This window comes from Lagenorhynchus albirostris, chromosome 8 (genome assembly GCF_949774975.1).
Source record: "Lagenorhynchus albirostris chromosome 8, mLagAlb1.1, whole genome shotgun sequence".
Lineage (NCBI taxonomy): Eukaryota > Metazoa > Chordata > Mammalia > Artiodactyla > Delphinidae > Lagenorhynchus > Lagenorhynchus albirostris.
In genome coordinates, this window is record NC_083102.1 from 81,427,884 (window position 1) to 81,444,537 (window position 16,654).

The 16,654-nt window shown below is 35.7% G+C and overlaps 1 protein-coding gene across 1 annotated transcript in view; it reads left to right on the forward strand.

Annotated features, from left to right (window-relative positions):
- Positions 1-16,654, forward strand: part of HGF (hepatocyte growth factor) — an 83,515-nt gene that overhangs the window by 5,920 nt on the left and 60,941 nt on the right. The window contains exons 3-5 of the mRNA XM_060156165.1: positions 2,268-2,433; positions 14,151-14,263; positions 15,759-15,873. Coding sequence (XP_060012148.1) covers positions 2,268-2,433; positions 14,151-14,263; positions 15,759-15,873 — 394 coding nt within the window. The remainder of the gene's footprint in view (positions 1-2,267; positions 2,434-14,150; positions 14,264-15,758; positions 15,874-16,654) is intronic.

Sequence of the window (16,654 nt, forward strand, 5' to 3'; positions counted from 1 at the left end):
ACATATATATATGTATATACACACATATATATACATATTATATATATATATATATATATATACACACACATATATATTTATATATACCACAATTTTTCCACTTTGGCAGATAGTTTTTTGAATAGATTTTCTGCGTCCATTAACCACTATTTGTTTCTGAGAAGTATTCCAATTTATACAGGAATTCAGATGATTTTTATGCTGTGAAACATTTCACAGCACCTAAGAAAGAGTGCACTAATGTCAAAAGAAGTGGAAACTCTTAGTGGAGAAACGTATCTCCCATTAACATGGTCCTGTGGCAGAAACCAAAATTTGAAAAGACTAATACCACTTCTTTGCTTGGGAGAATAACGGTTTCTTCTCTTATGCCAGAAATTAAAGGATGAAATTTCAAAAACAAAACTAAAACTTTGCATATTCATAACATTTTTAACCCAAATTGATTTCCAAATGATTGTAGTTTAAATAGCTCCTTTTAGTTCACATATAACTTTCATTTTGTAAATTGAGTAATGGGATATTAGCATTTAAGGTAATTAAACAAAGTCACTTGGCAAGTCAATAAGAATGCCAGAATTATCATCAGTCTGCCAACGTTATGCAAGGCGTTTGGTCCACACTCAATAAATAACATGTTGATGGATTATTTGGTTGACTGAATTTCTATGTTAAGATGTCTTTTAAATTATACCTGTTCTACCATAGCCATTCCATCTTATAGGGCAAAGAAAAGTTGAAGAAAAGAAAAGAAAAGAAAATGAAAGCATTATTACAGAAATTAGTACCAGTCATTTGGGGATTGTGTTCTGGAGTTTTATAGAGAACCAAAATTTAGAGGAATTCATGTTTTCTCTTATTTACTGTGGACTTCAGGTTAGGATAGATATTAATGGGTAGCATCTCCATGTTTAATAAAACAACTGGAGCCAGTGGTTGCTGGCAGACTTAATAGTATGATGGCATTCTTGGTACCTCACTCTGTTAAGCCATATTTCCAAATTTTCTACAGAAGAATTTTCACCCTCTTTTCTTGGCACATTTCACCACGTTTAAAGACAAGAAGTGATTTCCTGTTCTGCCATCCAAGTTACTTCTCTACTGATAGCTTTAAGCAAATCTTCAGAAACTGTTTACAAGCCGTTATTTCCACATGCTTTCTTAGCAAGTCTTAGAGAGAGATGGCATCATACGTGTTTAAGAGTGGGGGCTCTGAAGCCAGGCAGCTGGATTTTCAATCAGATCTTCTAAGTCATCAGCTTTCCCATGTCTTGGTTTCATATCTTAAAAATGTACGTATTATTACTGCCTTTGTTATAAGGGTATTCAAATGAATTGACAGGCAGGGGAGGGGCACAATTATATCCATCCTTGTTCTACAACAGCTGCAGTCTCTTAGACAATTTGATCCTCATTGTGAAGAGATGATTATCATTAGAAACCAGGTAACTTTGGGCAAATTAAGAATGAAGAAGCAAGTTCTTCATATTCTAAAGTTATCCATAAGATTAAGTCTCTTGGGATGTTTTAGCTTTGCTCTTCAGCTTTTTAATAGGAGGCTTCATGCTATCTAGGGGCCTGGTACAATACTTTGATGAAGAAAAATGATATTGCTACATTAAAGGATGAAGTTTTACATACATTTGATTTACAACATTTGGCTTGATTTCAAAACAAACACTTCAGTGATACTGAGAAATAGTGCCCAAAAGCACAGAAAACACTTATGTAGGAAATGAAAGGGCTAGAATATGAATAGTATGAAATACTTTAAAGACCAAGTCAGAAGAATTTACCCAGTGCACCATTTTTAGTGAGAAGTTTCTCACCTGTCATTGACTTGGCTTATCTAATTAGTACTATAATTTACATAAGGACCAATTGTAGAAGGAAATGACAGATTTAATTATAGAGCATGATATGATATGTCCTGGCACTTCCTTTCATACTGTTTGGAGAATACCATGTTATTTATTTCTTAAGAGTGAACTCTGTCCTAATTTTTAAAAGCATCCTTCATTTGAAAGAATGTAGATGAATGACTCTGTATGTGAAGTTATTTTTTCTTCACTGATTAACTATTCCTCTCTTGCTCTTAAGTATCTGAAAGTATCATTACCCACATTACTCCACCCCCCAACCCCTGGAGGTCTGGTATGTTGTCAGATAAAATCATTACCTCGTAGATGATTCTTAGGGATATCTTTTTCTATATGAGCCTTAAAAGCTTTTCCCCTATGTTTTTAAAAAAATATTATTATTAATAGAAGGACAGAAGAAAAGAAGAAACACACTTCATGAATTCAAAAAGTCAGCAAAGACTACTCTAATTAAAGAAGACCCATTACTGAAGATAAAAACAAAAAAAATGAACACTGCAGACCAATGTGCCAATAGATGTATTAGGAATAAAGGACTTCCATTCACTTGCAAGTAAGTTGCTTCATTTCGTTCTTAGAATAATTTTCCAAATATAGCATGGACTCATTATCATCATCTTTTTTGTATTCAATGCAATGTACTCTTAAAATTGTAAGCTTGATTTTAGTTTTAACTCATTGCAACAGCAGACTTAGCTCTATTTGATGGAAATATGAGTAAGGGAGAACACATAAACTGAGATCTTTTAGAATCCACAGTGGCTTTAGTTATGGAATTTATATTTTCTCATCTTATGAACAGTTGAACTTTAGGAACTAAAATTCAATTAGATTAACTTTTTATCTCTCTAATATTTTACAATATTCAGAGTAAACTTTTTTTTTTCTTACAAGAGGAGTGGAGGAATTTTCAGAATAGAAGTTGGCCAACAACCAAAACTTACTGCAACTTGTATCATTGTCTTTAGGGATGTAAATAAAAAACATTGAGATAATTAGTTTAAAAAAACTAGAGGGACTGTTTAAAAGAAGTTAGCGGGTAGTGATGATGAAGTTTTAGGTGAAAAGTGTTGGGGCAATTCAAAGAGGCATGAGGGGACTCAAATGGAGAGTTTTCTTATCTTTTGAAAGTTTCTCTGTGACCTCCCAGGGAAAAATTCCTTACAACTTTGCCAGTATGCCAAAGGATAAAACTTGGAGTTTTGGGCCATGAAGGTGACAATTTCATCTGAATAGTTTTCCAAATTGCCAGAAGAAAATGCATTTCCTAGTTCTTCATAAATATTCCCTCCCCACACTTACTTTCCACCTTTTTATTCCCTATTTCATCCCACTTTAACAGGAGTGCACATGGTATCCTGTCACTTTTGAATTCTACTCTATTACATTTGGGTAGTTAACACAGATAAAACACAGATTTTAGTAATGTCATGGCAAGAGGTCCTAAATTCGTCTTGCCTTTCTCAGAGAAGTAAGTGTTATGGGCCCGAGGAGAAGGGACATGGTTAGAGGAGCTCTTTAGCAGGAGGAAAGACTATCTCTTTTCTATTCATTTAGATCTCCTCTGGAAGTATTTTTATAGCCCAACTGCCACTTTCAGGGAGATATTTCCTGGCACTGGGAGTGGGGAATTAACTTTCCAAGTAATTCTTATGATAATTCCTTCTTTCCCTGACTTTCCTAGAAAAGCCTTGAGATTAAAAAAAATAAACTAGAGAAAACTACTCTCAATCAACAACTCAGCTGTGTAGATTTATGGAGATGTTCTTCTGGCAATTGAGGAGGTTGGATTTATTGTATTTTCCCCTTTCAGGGTTAGAAGGGCAGGGCAAAGGGAATGGAAGAACCACATCTCATTGTTGATTTTTAACTTTGAGTTTGAAAATACACTCTTCTGGATTCACAAGTAAGGAAAGTATTGCTAAGCCTCGATTTTCACATTAGTCAGCCTTATGCCTAGAAAAAAACCCAAACAAAACAGCTTTCCCTTTGTTTTATTTAGGAGAAACTAAAATGATTTTGCTGCATTGGAGAACATATGTGACCAGATTAATAAAACTTTACATATCCCATATATATGAGGTTTCATGCTTTTCAACCATATTGTGGCTGAGTTATATTTAGTCTCCAAATTTATGGCAACCTGTGCAGAAAACCACATGTAGTAATACCAATGTACAGCTAAAGTTCTCTGCTCAGAAATGGTGTCATCCTTCACACTTGTGTATCCTAAATATATATACATACTTATTTGGAATCACTAAATACATTTCTTATTCAGAATTGAATGGACATACTTGTGATACGCTGAAAGTAGGTTCTTAATGAATTAAAGATCTTTTTGAGGACTTGTTACATGAACTAGAATCATTGAAGGACAGTGGCAAACACACTAAAATGTTTGGAAAATACCAACAATGCTGTGTGAAAGCATCTGTGATTCAGTGGGCATAAGGTGGAGGTCTCAAATTTTGTTTCCTCTTGAGAAGGTATCAACAATATTGACTTTATAGAGACTGAAGTTGGTTTTTGCTGGATGAGAAAGATGACCAGAATGCCTGATTCTAAGCGTTTCAAAAAAATTACTGTACATGAACTGACTCAAGAGATGAAAATTTCTAACCATGACTGAGTAACTGGTACTGGAATTGCCCTTCTGCCATAAACAACTCAACAAAATAAATTATTGAAAGGAAGATGATAGTTAAAATAAGGCTAAGAGAAAGACTCCTAAAGTCAAACTTCAAAGAAGATATGCAACGCATGGAATTTGTCAGCTTGGATCCAGTCCATATGGAAGTGTAAAATGATACAAGCAAATACAATTTTCTGAGGGTATATGGAATTGTAACGGAATGAGAGAAAAGGGTGAATGAAATCAGCAAACTGGAAACCCTGTCACCCACTTTCCAGATGGAATCACCTTTGTATTCACAGAAGCAAATCTCAAATGTTCCTGATGGGGCTTATGAGTCACTTGCAAGGCAATCTCATGTCAAAGCCATATTACTGAAAAAAAAAAGTAGTAGTTTATATATGTGTGGTACATTTTTATTTTAATGTTAACTAGTAGGTATTTGAGTCTGTAATTTTAAAATTTCTTTTTAGATGTTCGTTTAATTATCTTCATATGTATTCTTTATCTAATTACTGTGCTTTCAAGGTTATTTAACTCTCCCCCAACACCCTACAATAGGGATATAGGAAATTTTACATGGATTGCATAAGTTTACTATCTACCAGATCAAAATTCAAATATATTATCAGCCAGTTTTTCTCTTTTCAAGTTATTCTGCCACAGTTGCAAAAACAGACTTTTATGTTTGTTCTTTAATACTATTTCAACTGTAAAATGTTCTTGTAGGTGGACATTTCAAAATGTCTACGTGTAAATCAAAGCACAAAGTTTATACATATAATTTTTGAAGTTAGTTAGATATAGAATAAAATGCACTATGTAAAAATATAAAATAATAGTTAAAATACTTTAATTTTATAACATCTTTTTAATATTTGTTTTATAAAAGTTATTTCCCCTTATTTAAAATTACTTAAAAGTTGTTACAATGTTAAGAAATAAATGACTAATTTGAACTACATAAAATTATAAGAAAATTATGTGCTTTCAAAAATATATGATCTGGGGCTTCCCTGGTGGCACAGTGGTTGAGAGTCCGCCTGACGATGCAGGGGACATGGGTTCGTGTCCCAGTCCGGAAGGATCCCACATGCCGCGGAGCGGCTGGGCCTGTGAGCCATGGCCACTGAACCTGCGCGTCCGGGGCCTGTGCTCCGCAGCAGGAGAGGCCACAACAGTGAGAGGCCCGCGTACCGCAAAAAAAAAAAAAAAAAAAAAAATATATATATATATATATATATATATATATATATATATATATATATATGATCTGGAGGAGGACCTTCAAGATGGCAGAGGAGTAAGATGTGGAGATCACCTTCCTCCCCACAGATACATCAAAAATACATCTACACGTGGAACAACTCCTACAAAACACCTACTGAACGCTGGCAGAAGACCTCAGACCTCCCAAAAGGCAGGACACTCCCCACGTACCTGGGTAGGGCAAAAGAAAAAAGAAAAACGAGATACAAAAGAATAGGGATGGGACCTGCACCTCGCGGGGGGAGCCGTGAAGGAGGAAAGGTTTCCACACACTAGAAGCCCCTTCATGGGCAGAGACTGTGGGTGACAGAGGGGGAAAGCTTCGGAGCCGTGGAGGAGAGCACAGCAATAGGGGTGCGGAGGGCAAAGTGGAGAGATTTCTGCACAGAGGATCAGGGCTGACCGGCACTCACCAGCCAAGAGAGGTTTGTCTACTAATCCGCCAGGATGGGTGGGGGCTGGGAGCTGAGGCTCAGGCTTCGGAGGTCAGATCACAGGGAGAGGACTGGGGTTGGCTGCGGGAACACAGCCTTAAGGGGGCTAGTGCGCCACAGCTAGCTGGGAGGGAGTCCGGGGAAAGGTCTGGACCTGCCGAAGAGGCAAGAGACCATTGTTTCATGGTGTGCAAGGAGAGCGGATTCAGAGCACTGCCTAAATGAGCTCCAGAGACGGGCGCGAGCCGTGGCTATCAGCATGGACACCAGAGATGGGGATGAAACGCTAAGGCTTCTGCTGCCGCCACCAAGAAGCCTGTGTGTGAGCACAGGTCACTATCCACACCTCCCCTCCCAGGGGCCTGTGCAGCCCGCCACTGCCAGGGGCCTGAGATCCAGGGACAACTCCCCCCAGGAGAACACACAGTGCACTTCAGGCTGTTGCAACTTCACACTGGCCTCTGCCACCACAGACTCGCCCCTAATTCCATACCCCTCCATACCCCCCAGCCTGAGTGAGCCAGAGCCCCCTAATCTTAAAGCTGCTCCTTTAAGCCCCTCCTCTCCGGGCAACAAACAGACGCCAGAGGGCATCCTACATGCAGCAGCAGGGCCAAATCCAAAGCTGAACCCCAGGAGCTGTGTGAACAAAGAAGAGAAAGGGAAACTTCTCTGTGCAGCCTCAGGAGCAGAGGACTAAATCTCCACAATCAAGCTGATATACCCTGCATCTGTGGAATACATGAATAGACAATGAATCACCCCAAAACTGAGGCGGTGGACTTTGGGAGCAACTGTAGACTTGGGGTTTGTCTTCTGCATCTAATTTGTTTCTAGTTTTATGTTTATCTTAGTTTAGCATTTAGAGCTTATTATCACTGGTAGATTTGTTTATTGATTTGGTTGCTCTTTTCCTTTATATATATATTTTTTCTTTTTTTTTCCCCTTTTCCTCTTTTTGTGAGTGTGTATGTGTATGCTTCTTTGTGTGATTTTGTCTGTATAGGTTTGCTTTTACCATTTGTCCTAGGGTTCTGTCTATCCATTTTTTTTAGTATAGTTTTTAGTGCTTGTTACCATTGGTGGATTTGTTTATTGGTTTGGTTGCTCTCTTCTTTTTTTTAATTACTTTTTTATTTTAATAATATTTTTAATTTTTTATTTTAATAACTTCACTTATTTTATTTACTTTCTTTCTTTCTTCTTTTTTTTCTCCCTTTTCTTCTGAGCCGTTTGGCTGACAGGGTCTTGGTGCTCCAGCCGGGTGTCAGGGCTGAGCCTTAGAGGTGGGAGAGCCAAGTTCAGGACATTGGTCCATCAGAGACCTCCAGGCCACTTGTAATATCATTTGGTGAGAGCTCTCCCAGATATCTCTGTCTCAATGTTCAGACCCAGCTCCACTCAACGACCAGCAAGCTACAGTGCTGGACGCCCCATGCCAAACGACTAGCAAGACAGGAACACCACCCCAACCATTATCAGAGAGACTGCCTAAAATCATAATAAGTCCACAGACACCCCAAAACACACCCCCGGATGCAGTCCTGCCCACCAGAAAGACAAGATCCAGCCTTATCCATCAGAACACAGGCACCAGTCCCCTCCACCAGTAAGCCTACACAACCCACTGAACCAACCTTACCCACTGGGGGCAGATACCAAAAACAATTGGAACTACTAACCTGAAGCCAGTGAAAAGGAAACCCCAAACACAGTAAGTTAAGCAAAATGAGAAGACAGAGAAATACACAGCAGATGAAGAAGCAAGGTAAAAACCCACCAGACCAAACAAACGAAGAGGAAGTAGGCAGTCTACCTGAAAAAGAATTCAGAGTAATGACAGTAAAGATGATCCAAAATCTTGGAAATAGAATTTAGAAGATACAAGAAACATTTAACAAGGACCTAGAAAAACTAAAGAGCAAACAAACAATGATGAACAACATGATAAATGAAATTAAAAATTCTCTAGAAGGAATCAATAGCAGAATAACTGAGGCAGAAGAACAGATAAGGGACCTGAAAGATGAAATAGTGGAAATAACTACCACAGAGCAGAATAAAGAAAGAAGAATGAAAAGAATTGAGGACAGTCGCAGAGACCTCTGGGACAACATTAAATACACCAACATTCGAATTACAGGGGTCCCAGAAAAAGAAGAGAAAAAAGAAAGGGTCTGAGAAAATATTTGAAGAGATTATAGTTGAAAACTCCCCTAATATGGGAAAGGAAATAGTCAATCAAGTCCAGGAAGGGCAGAGATCCATACAGGATAAATCCAAGGAGACACATGCCAAGACACATATTATTCAAACTATCAAAAATTAAATACAAAGAAAAAATATTAAAAGCAGCAAGGGAAAAGCAACAAATAACATACAAGGGCATCCCCATAAGGTTAACAGCTGATCTTTCAGCAGAAACTCTGCAGGCCAGAAGGGAGTGGCAGGACATATTTGAAGTGATGAAAGGGAAAAACCTACAACCAAGATTACTCTACCCAGCAAGGACCTCATTCATAGTTGATGGAGAAATTAAAACCTTTACAGACAAGCAAAAGCTAAGAGAATTCAGCACCACCAAACCGGCTTTACAACACGTGCTAAAGGAACTTCTCTAGGCAGGAAACACAAGAGAAGGAGAAGACCTACAATAACAAACCCAAAACAATGAAGAAAATTGTAATAGGAACATACATATCGATAATTACCTTAAATATAAATGGATTAAATGCTCCAACCAAAAGACATAGACTGGCCGAATGGATACAAAAACAAGACCTGTATATATGCTGTCTACAAGAGACCCACTTCAGTCCTAGGGACACATACAGACTGAAAGTAAGGGGATGGAAAAAGATATTCCATGCAAATGGAAATCAAAATAAAGCCGGAGTAGCAATTCTCATATCAGACAAAATAGACTTTAAATAAAGACTATTACAAGAGACAAAGAAGGACACTACATCATGATCAAGGGATCACTCCAAGAGGAAGATATAACAATTGTAAATATTTATGCACCCAACATAGGAGTACCTCAATACATAAAGCAAATGCTAACAGCCACAAAAGGGGAAATCGACAGTAATACAATCATAGTAGGGGACTTTAACACCCCACTTTCACCAATGGACAGATCATCCATAATGAAAATAAATAAGGAAACACAAGCTTTAAATGACACATTAAACATGATGAACTTAATTGATATTTATAGGACATTCCATCCAAAAACAACAGAATACACTTTCTTCTCAAGTACTCATGGAACATTCTATGGATAGATCACACCTCAGATCACAAATCAAGCCTTGGTAAATTTAAGAAGATTGAAATCGTATCCAGTATCTTTTCCGACCATACCGCTATGAGACTAGATATCAATTACAAAAAAAAAAACTCTAAAAAATACAATCACATGGAGGCTAAACAATACACTACTAAATAACCAAGAGATCACAGAAGAAATCAAAGAGGAAATCAAAAAATACCTAGAAACAAATGACAATGAAAACACTATGACCGAAAACCTATGGGATGAAGCAAAAGCAGTTCTAAGAGGGAAGGTTATAGCAATACAATCCTACCTGAGGGAACAAGAAAAATCTCAAATAAATAACCTGCGCTTACACCTAAAGCCATTAGAGAAAGAAGAACAAAAACAACCCAAAGTTAGTATAAGCAAATAAATCATAAACATCAGATCAGAAATGAAGGAAAAATAAATGAAGGAAATGACTGCAAAGATCAATAAAACTAAAAGCTGGTTCTTTAAGAAGATAAACAAAATTGATAAACCATTAGCCAGACTTATCAAGAAAAAAAGGGAAAAGACTCAAACCAATAGAAATGAAAAAGGAGAAGTAACAACTGACACTGCAGAAATACAAGGATATTGAGGGATTACTACAAGCAACTGTATGCCAATACAATGGACAACCTGGAATAAATGGAAAAATTCTTAGAAAATCACAACCCTCCGAGACTGAACCAGGAAGAAATAGAAAACATAAACAGACCAGTCACAAGCATTGAAATTGAAACTGTGATTAAAATCTTCCAGCAAACAATAGCCTAGGACCAGATGGCTTCACAGGCGAATTCTACCAAACATTTAGAGAAGAGCTAACACCTATCCTTCTCAAATGCTTCCAAAATATAGCAGAGGGAGGAACACTCCCAAACTCATTCTATGAGGCCACCATCACGCTGATACCAAAACCAGACAAAGATGTCACAAAAAAAGAAAACTACAGGCCAGTAACACAGATGAACATAGATGCAAAAATCCTCAACAAAATACTAGCAAACAGAATCCAACAGCACAATCCTACACCATGGTCAAATGGGGTTTATCCCAGGAATTCAAGGATTCTTCAATATACGCAAATCAATCAATGTGATACATCATATTAACAAACTGAAGGAGAAAAACCATATGATCGTCTCAATAGATGCAGAGAAAGCTTTTGACAAAATTCAACACCCATTTATGATAAAAACCCTCCAGAAAGTAGGCATAGAGGGAACTTAGCTCAACATAATAAAGGCCATATATGACAAACCCACAGGCAACATTGTTCTCAATGGTGAAAAACTGAAACCACTTCCACTAAGATCAGGAAAAAGACAAGGTTGCCCAATCTCACCACTCTTATTCAGCATAGTTTTGGAAGTTTTAGCCACAGAAATCAGAGAAGAAAAGGAAATAAAAGGAATCTAAATCAGAAAGAAGTAAATCTGTCCCTGTTTGCAGATGACATGATACTATACATACAGAATCCTAAAGATGCTACCAGAAAACTACTAGAGCTAATCAATGAATTTGGTTAAGTAGCAGGATACAAAATTAATGCACAGAAATCTCTTGCATTCCTATACACTAATGATGAAAAATCTGAAAGAGAAATTAAGGAAATACTCCCACTTACCATTGCAACAAAAAGAATAAAATACCTAGGAATAAACCTACCTAGAGTGACAAAAACCTGTATGCAGAAAACTATAAGACACTGATGAGAGAAATTAAAGATGTACAAACAGATGGAGAGATATACCATGTTCTTGGATTGGAAGAATCAACATTGTGAAAATGACTATACTACCCAAAGCAAAGTACAGATTCAGTGCAATCCTTATCAAACTACCAATGGCATTTTTCATAGAACTAGAACAAAAAAATTCACAATTTGTATGGAAACACAAAAGACCCCAAATAGCCAGAGCAATCTTGAGAAAGAATAATGGAGCTGGAAGAATAAGACTTCTGGACTTCAGACTATACTACAAAGCTACAGTAATCAAGACAGTATGGTACTGGCACAAAAACAGAAATATAGATCAATGGAACAGGATAGAAAGCCTAGAGATAAACCCATGCACATATGGTCACCTAATCTTTGATAAAGGAGGCAAGAATACACAATGGAGAAAAGACAGCCTCTTCAATAAGTGGTGCTGGGAAAACTGGACAGCTACATGGAAAAGAATGAAATTAGAATACTCCCTAACACCATACACAAAAATAAACTCAAAATGGATTAAAGACCTAAATGAAAGGCTAGACACTACAAAACTCTTAGAGGAAAACATAGGCAGAACACTCTATGACATAAATCATAGCAAGATCCTTTTTGACCCACCTCCTAGAGAAAGGGAAATAAAAATAAACAACTCAGACCTAATGAAACTTAAAAGCTTTTGCACAGCAAAGGAAACCATAAACAAGACGGAAAGACAACCCTCAGATTGGGAGAAAATATTTGCAAATGAAGCAATGGACAAAGGATTAATCTCCAAAATATACAAGCAGCTCAATATCAAAAAGACAAACAACCCAATCCAAAAATGGGCAGAAGACCTAAACAGACATTTCTCCAAAGAAGATATACAGATTGCCAAGAAACACATGAGAGGATGCTCAACATCACTAATCATTAGAGTAATGCAAATCAAAACTATAATGAAGTATCACCTCACACCAGTCAGAATGGCCATCATCAAAAAGTCTGCAAACAATACATGCTAGAGAGGGTGTGGAGAAAGGGAACACTCTTGCACTGTTTGTGGTAATGTAAATTGATACAGCCACTATGGAGAACAGTATTGAGGTTCCTTAAGAAACTAAAACTAGAACTACCATATGACCCAGCATTCCCACTACTGGGCGTATACCTTGAGAAAACCATAATTCAAAAAGAGTCATGTTCCACAATGTTCTTTGCAGCTCTATTTACAAAAGCCAGGACATGGAAGCAACCTAAGTGTCCATCAACAGATGAATGGATAAAGAAGATGTGGCACATATATACAATGCAATATTACTCAGCCATAAAAAGAAACGAGATTGAGTTATTTGTAGTGAGGTGGATGGACCTAGGGTCTATCATACAGAGTGAAGTAAGTCAGAAAGAGAAAAACAGATACTGTATGCTAACACATATATATGGAATCTTAAAAAAAATATTATGAAGGACCTAGAGGTAGGACAGGAATAAAGGCTTAGTCATAGAGAATGGACTTGAGGACATGGGAGAAGGGGAAGCTGGGACGAAGTAAGAGAGTGGCATGCACATATACATGCTACCAAATGTCAAATAGATAGCTAGTGGGAAGCAGCCGCACAGCATAGGGAGATCAGCTTGTGCTTTGTGACCACCTGGCGGGGTGGGATAGGAAGGATGGGAGGGAGTCGCAAGAGGGAGGGGATATGGGGATATATGTGTACATGTAGCTGATTCACTTTGTTATATAGCAGAAACTAACACACCATTGTAAAGCAATTATACTCCAATAAAGATGTTAAAATAGTATATATATATAATATATATCTATATTATATATCTATATTATATATATATAGTCTGGAAGCAAAAAATCTTTATTCTTAGAAAATCTATGTGTTTTTCTTAAGTAGATGCTTATACATGGTGACATTATAATTAGCATGAACATGGTTAAGCAGGAGTTTTAATACTATTTCTTAATGGAAAGAAAATAGTTCAGAATTCGAACTTTATTTCCTGTATTTTTAGAAATGGTAACACTTAATGTGTTGAAAATTTTAAGTACTTTATATTCTCAGTTAAGGGATTTTTGTATTTATCATTTTTCTTTAGAAATACTTTTTTTTAGTGAGCAAGAAAATACCAATGTAATACTTAGCTATAGGAATGATAATTTTAGGAGTTAACACATTTCAGCAATTTTTGTCAAGATGATATATCAAAAATGTATTCTCTCTGATATTAGTTTTTTATTTAAATTAAAAATGCTTATGCAAGCAAATCCATTTAGGAAACATTGACTTATGCAAAGTTACCTAAGAGCAGGATTTTCATCGCCTTTAATAAGCTTAAATGCTTTATAACTCACCAAGAAGGGATATTATATGCAAAATTTCCCAAACATTTGATTTTAGATCCTTCTTTGCTGGAGAATCTCCTGGGGTGGTGATTTGTCTAATGCATTTTAGGACATGTCACTTTAGAATGTGCTTTATACAATTACAACCTTTAGAAGTTAATCATGATATTTCAAATATAATAATTTGTATATAACTGCAAAAATATCTTCCAACTTGCTGTGTACTTACAAAAAAAAAATAAAGTCTTCAGAAATATTCCAAGTAGTTGTGCTATATATTGATTTTGCTTGTTGAAGACCTCATTCTTCTATGTGTCATTGAGAATAACATGAGAACATTTCAAATTTTATTCTATCTGATATTTAAATCTACACCTATAAAAATTTAATTTTGTTCTGTCTTATTTGGCTAGCAAAATGGTAGGTTCAAATATCCCTCATGTTTCTGTATATGTAATAATGCGTCTGTTTTTATATTGCCTTCCTTGTTTAAACCAGGTGCCTATTCTTTAAAAACTGTATAAATAGTAGTATTCCTTCTTTTCATTCAGATATTTTTTTCAGGGCCTTTGTTTTTGACAAAGCAAGAAAGCGATGCCTCTGGTTCCCTTTCAATAGCATGTCAAGTGGAGTGAAAAAGGAGTTTGGCCATGAATTTGACCTCTATGAAAACAAAGGTAACTTCCTTCTCCCTAAATATTTCGTAATGAAACCAGTATAAAATATATGTAATTGCCTGCCACAGTGCACTTTCTAACTGATTTTTTCATTATATCATGGATCTATTATGCAGTCAATTCATCTATTAAGACAGATGACACTACTGCCTTGACTATTTTCAGTATGGTACTTTAAAGAGAGCTTTTCCCAAATTTTCCATAGTTAGATTATCCCTCCCCTCTTTGTTTATTTCTAGTAACATCTCCCGGAACTGATATTCTCCACAGTCGTTTTAGAAAGTGCCACCTTAAGTTATTAGTTTAAGACATTTTATATAACAGCAAATTTTGAGTTTACTAAAGTATTCTAAATTTTAATAACTTTGGATAATTAATCTAAGTTATAGTGATGATTGCTGATAACAACAAAACGTGGAGGTTTTAAAAAATTAGTTGGATCTATTCCTAGTTACATACTTTTAAAAAATCTTTGAAAGAATTGACACCATATTATTAATTTGTCTACTTCGGTAGTTTGATATTATATTCACAAGGTGTTTATTTTGTTCAACAGTGGATTTATAATAATAAAATAATTGAAGAATGTTTACTAAATGTGTATTTTACAGAATAAATCTCTCATTACACAAAATAATAATCATGAATTATGTTTATGATAATACTATTTATTTCAATTTTAATGTTTTCTTAAATCATACTGTGTTTTTTATTAAACTTAGGTATTTAGTAATATACACAGACATTTCTTTGTTAATAGGGAAAATGTTTAAATGAAATTAAAATTAATTCATGTTAGAAAATAAGATGATCTCTATACACCCCAATAATTCTGTAAATCCTAAACATAATTCATAATCTAGTATAAAACCATCTTTAATCTTCTAGGTTGCTAACAACTGTATATACTATTATTGGATAGAAATATACAGCTTGTTTCAATTTGATTGTCCTATAATTTAGCAGCTGATCTGTTAGCAAAAATATGAAAATAATAATCAGCATAATGTAATTATCACATACACACACATACACAAAAACCCACACAATTTTACTGATATAAAGACAAATCAGTTATTTCCATTATCTTAAAGTAACTTTTTGAAATCAATATAGGTTTACAAATTTTTGTTTTTAATATGTTCTTAAAATGGTCTGTGAATTTGAGCAAATCATTATGCTAAATTAAATTTGCCTGTCCAGTTGAGTATATAGAATAATCTACATTAAGTAGGTAGACTAATCTCTACAGTTATCCAGGTATATACTCACAAAATTAAAACTCCTCAATGGTCTTTTTTGTTTTGGATTACTCTGAAATGTATTATTTTGAAAATATTAGTAGAACTTTTAGGCAAGAAATTTCAATATGATTTGTGATGGTTTATAAGCATTACTTAAAGATTTGCATGGAATTTTATCATTTTTATTTTTAATATACACAGCAGATATGTTACACATAGTGATAGCATTTTTCTCTGCTTTCTTCTGATAGACTACATTAGAAACTGCATCATCGGTAAAGGAGGTAGCTATAAGGGAACGGTATCTATCACTAAAAGTGGCATCAAATGCCAGCCCTGGAATTCCATGATACCACACGAACACAGGTAAGAATAGCATGAAGAAAAGAGGATAGAGCCTCTCTTTTATAGGTTTGTTACCAATCCCAGGTTAGTGCTTCAGAATAATCCTACACTTCTATAATAATTTAGCCAACTCTGCAGAAGTGTATTAGGCCAAAGCTTATCTGAATTTGTAACTGCTATTTAGCCAAAGAATAAAAAAATTATCATTAAGATGTAGCCTAACATTTTTTCACCTCAAAACCTCAATTTATAGATCTTGATGTTTGGGAAGAAATAATAAAAAAATAATTTAAAAAATTTTTTCCCTCTCTTTGCCTGCGAAGAGGCACAGCACTCTTCAGCTGGAGTGGAGAGGTTGCCTGTGATAAGTTGGAGATGGAACAGATTCTGATCTTACATAACCAGGGCCCAAATGTTCTTTAACCATGGTGGTTCTCAAACTTGACTGCACATTAAAATCACCTGCTACAAGCCCTTAACAAATCCTACCACCCGGTCGTCAACACAGACCAATTAAGTCAGAATCACTTGGCACCAGTATTTTTTTAAAAGTTCCCCAGGTGATTCTAAATCACAGTCAAAATTGAGAACCTCTGCTAAAAATTCATGCCTCAGATTGACCAACTTTCCCATTTCACCTAGTGCCTAATGACTAGAGAAAACTTCTTATTCCTTGGAAATTAAATGTCTACAGTGAAGAGAAGAATTGTGTTCATTATAACAGATGAATGCTATTTAGGCTCATTAGGCTCATTAGTCTGAGAATTTTAATCATCATGGAGGAGAAGTATAGATATCTACT